The following is an 898-nucleotide window of genomic DNA, read 5'->3' as shown; positions in this document are numbered from 1 at the left end:
TTTAATTTGATACTTTTTACAGCGCCAAACAATGCATCACCGTTGCAATCATGGCCACTAAGTAACAGATTTGTACTGTCATTGAACCTGCACTTGCTCTTGCGACGTTTCTTGATGACTTTGGTGATGTTTTTGGAGATGTTTTGGGAGAAACCTTTGTAGATGGTTTGGGTGTTGGTGAGGAAATTGGTTTTGTGGAAGTGCCTGGTTTTGGAGACACCACTGGACTTGTCACTGGAGGTGGTGAATTTGGACTTACATATTCAAATGCACCAATATCGAATGGTGAGGTTCGAACACGATTCATGAAATCATCTGTGACAACGAATCCATTTGGCAATGCTTTTGTTCCGTTATTCACAGCAGCACTTGTCGAAAGAATGTCTAAATTAAGGGAAGCTGCATTCACAAATTGAGGAGAAGCCAAAATTGCCAAAGAATCTCCAAAAGTGCTTGGTGATGGAGGGGAAAGTCCATTAGCAAAATATAAATTTCTCTTAAAATCGTAACTCGCTTCAGTGATGCCTACATAACCCATTCCAGAACCAAGATCATACATGTATTCCGTTTCAGAATAAGTTGAAGGTCCAAATGCAAAAATGTTGTTGTAAAACTTGTTTCTCACTCCAGGACCAGAACCCAACGCCTCACTTCTCACATATGCATTACCAGAACCAGAAAATGCAGTAAAACAATTGTATAAAGTATTGTAAGCAAACCAAAGTTCTTGTTGAGGTTGTGAAGATTTGATTCTCAATGGAGGAAGCTCTGTATGGATAATGACATTATTCCAAACTTTGGCATCGTATCGTCCTGTTTGAGTCTCTTGCTGATCACTGAAATTGATTCCATACTTTTTAGCATTCTCCAACCAATTGTGATGAATATTCATACCAAC

General features: G+C 39.1%; 2 protein-coding genes across 2 annotated transcripts in view; one reads left to right on the top strand and one right to left on the bottom strand.

Moving 5' to 3' along the window:
• The window catches only part of FDP41_007331 (uncharacterized protein), a gene marked incomplete at both ends in the record, with an annotated part of 894 nt that extends 884 nt beyond the window's left edge, over positions 1–10 (top strand). The window contains one exon of the mRNA XM_044711065.1: positions 1–10. This exon is cut by the window's left edge and continues 884 nt beyond it. Coding sequence (XP_044568867.1) covers positions 1–10 — 10 coding nt within the window.
• A 6-nt stretch (positions 11–16) lies between these two features.
• FDP41_007330 (uncharacterized protein) overlaps positions 17–898 on the bottom strand; it is a gene marked incomplete at both ends in the record, with an annotated part of 2209 nt that continues 1327 nt past the window's right edge. The window contains 2 exons of the mRNA XM_044711064.1: positions 17–836; positions 895–898. The exon at positions 895–898 is cut by the window's right edge and continues 192 nt beyond it. Of these exons, the coding sequence (XP_044568866.1) occupies positions 17–836; positions 895–898 (824 nt within the window). The remainder of the gene's footprint in view (positions 837–894) is intronic.

Source organism: Naegleria fowleri (assembly GCF_008403515.1).
Source record: "Naegleria fowleri strain ATCC 30894 chromosome Unknown tig3, whole genome shotgun sequence".
NCBI classification, from domain to species: Eukaryota; Heterolobosea; class Eutetramitea; order Acrasida; family Naegleriidae; genus Naegleria; species Naegleria fowleri.
The sequence above is the reverse complement of the archived record's forward strand: the minus strand, read 5'-3'. Positions and strand labels throughout refer to the sequence as shown.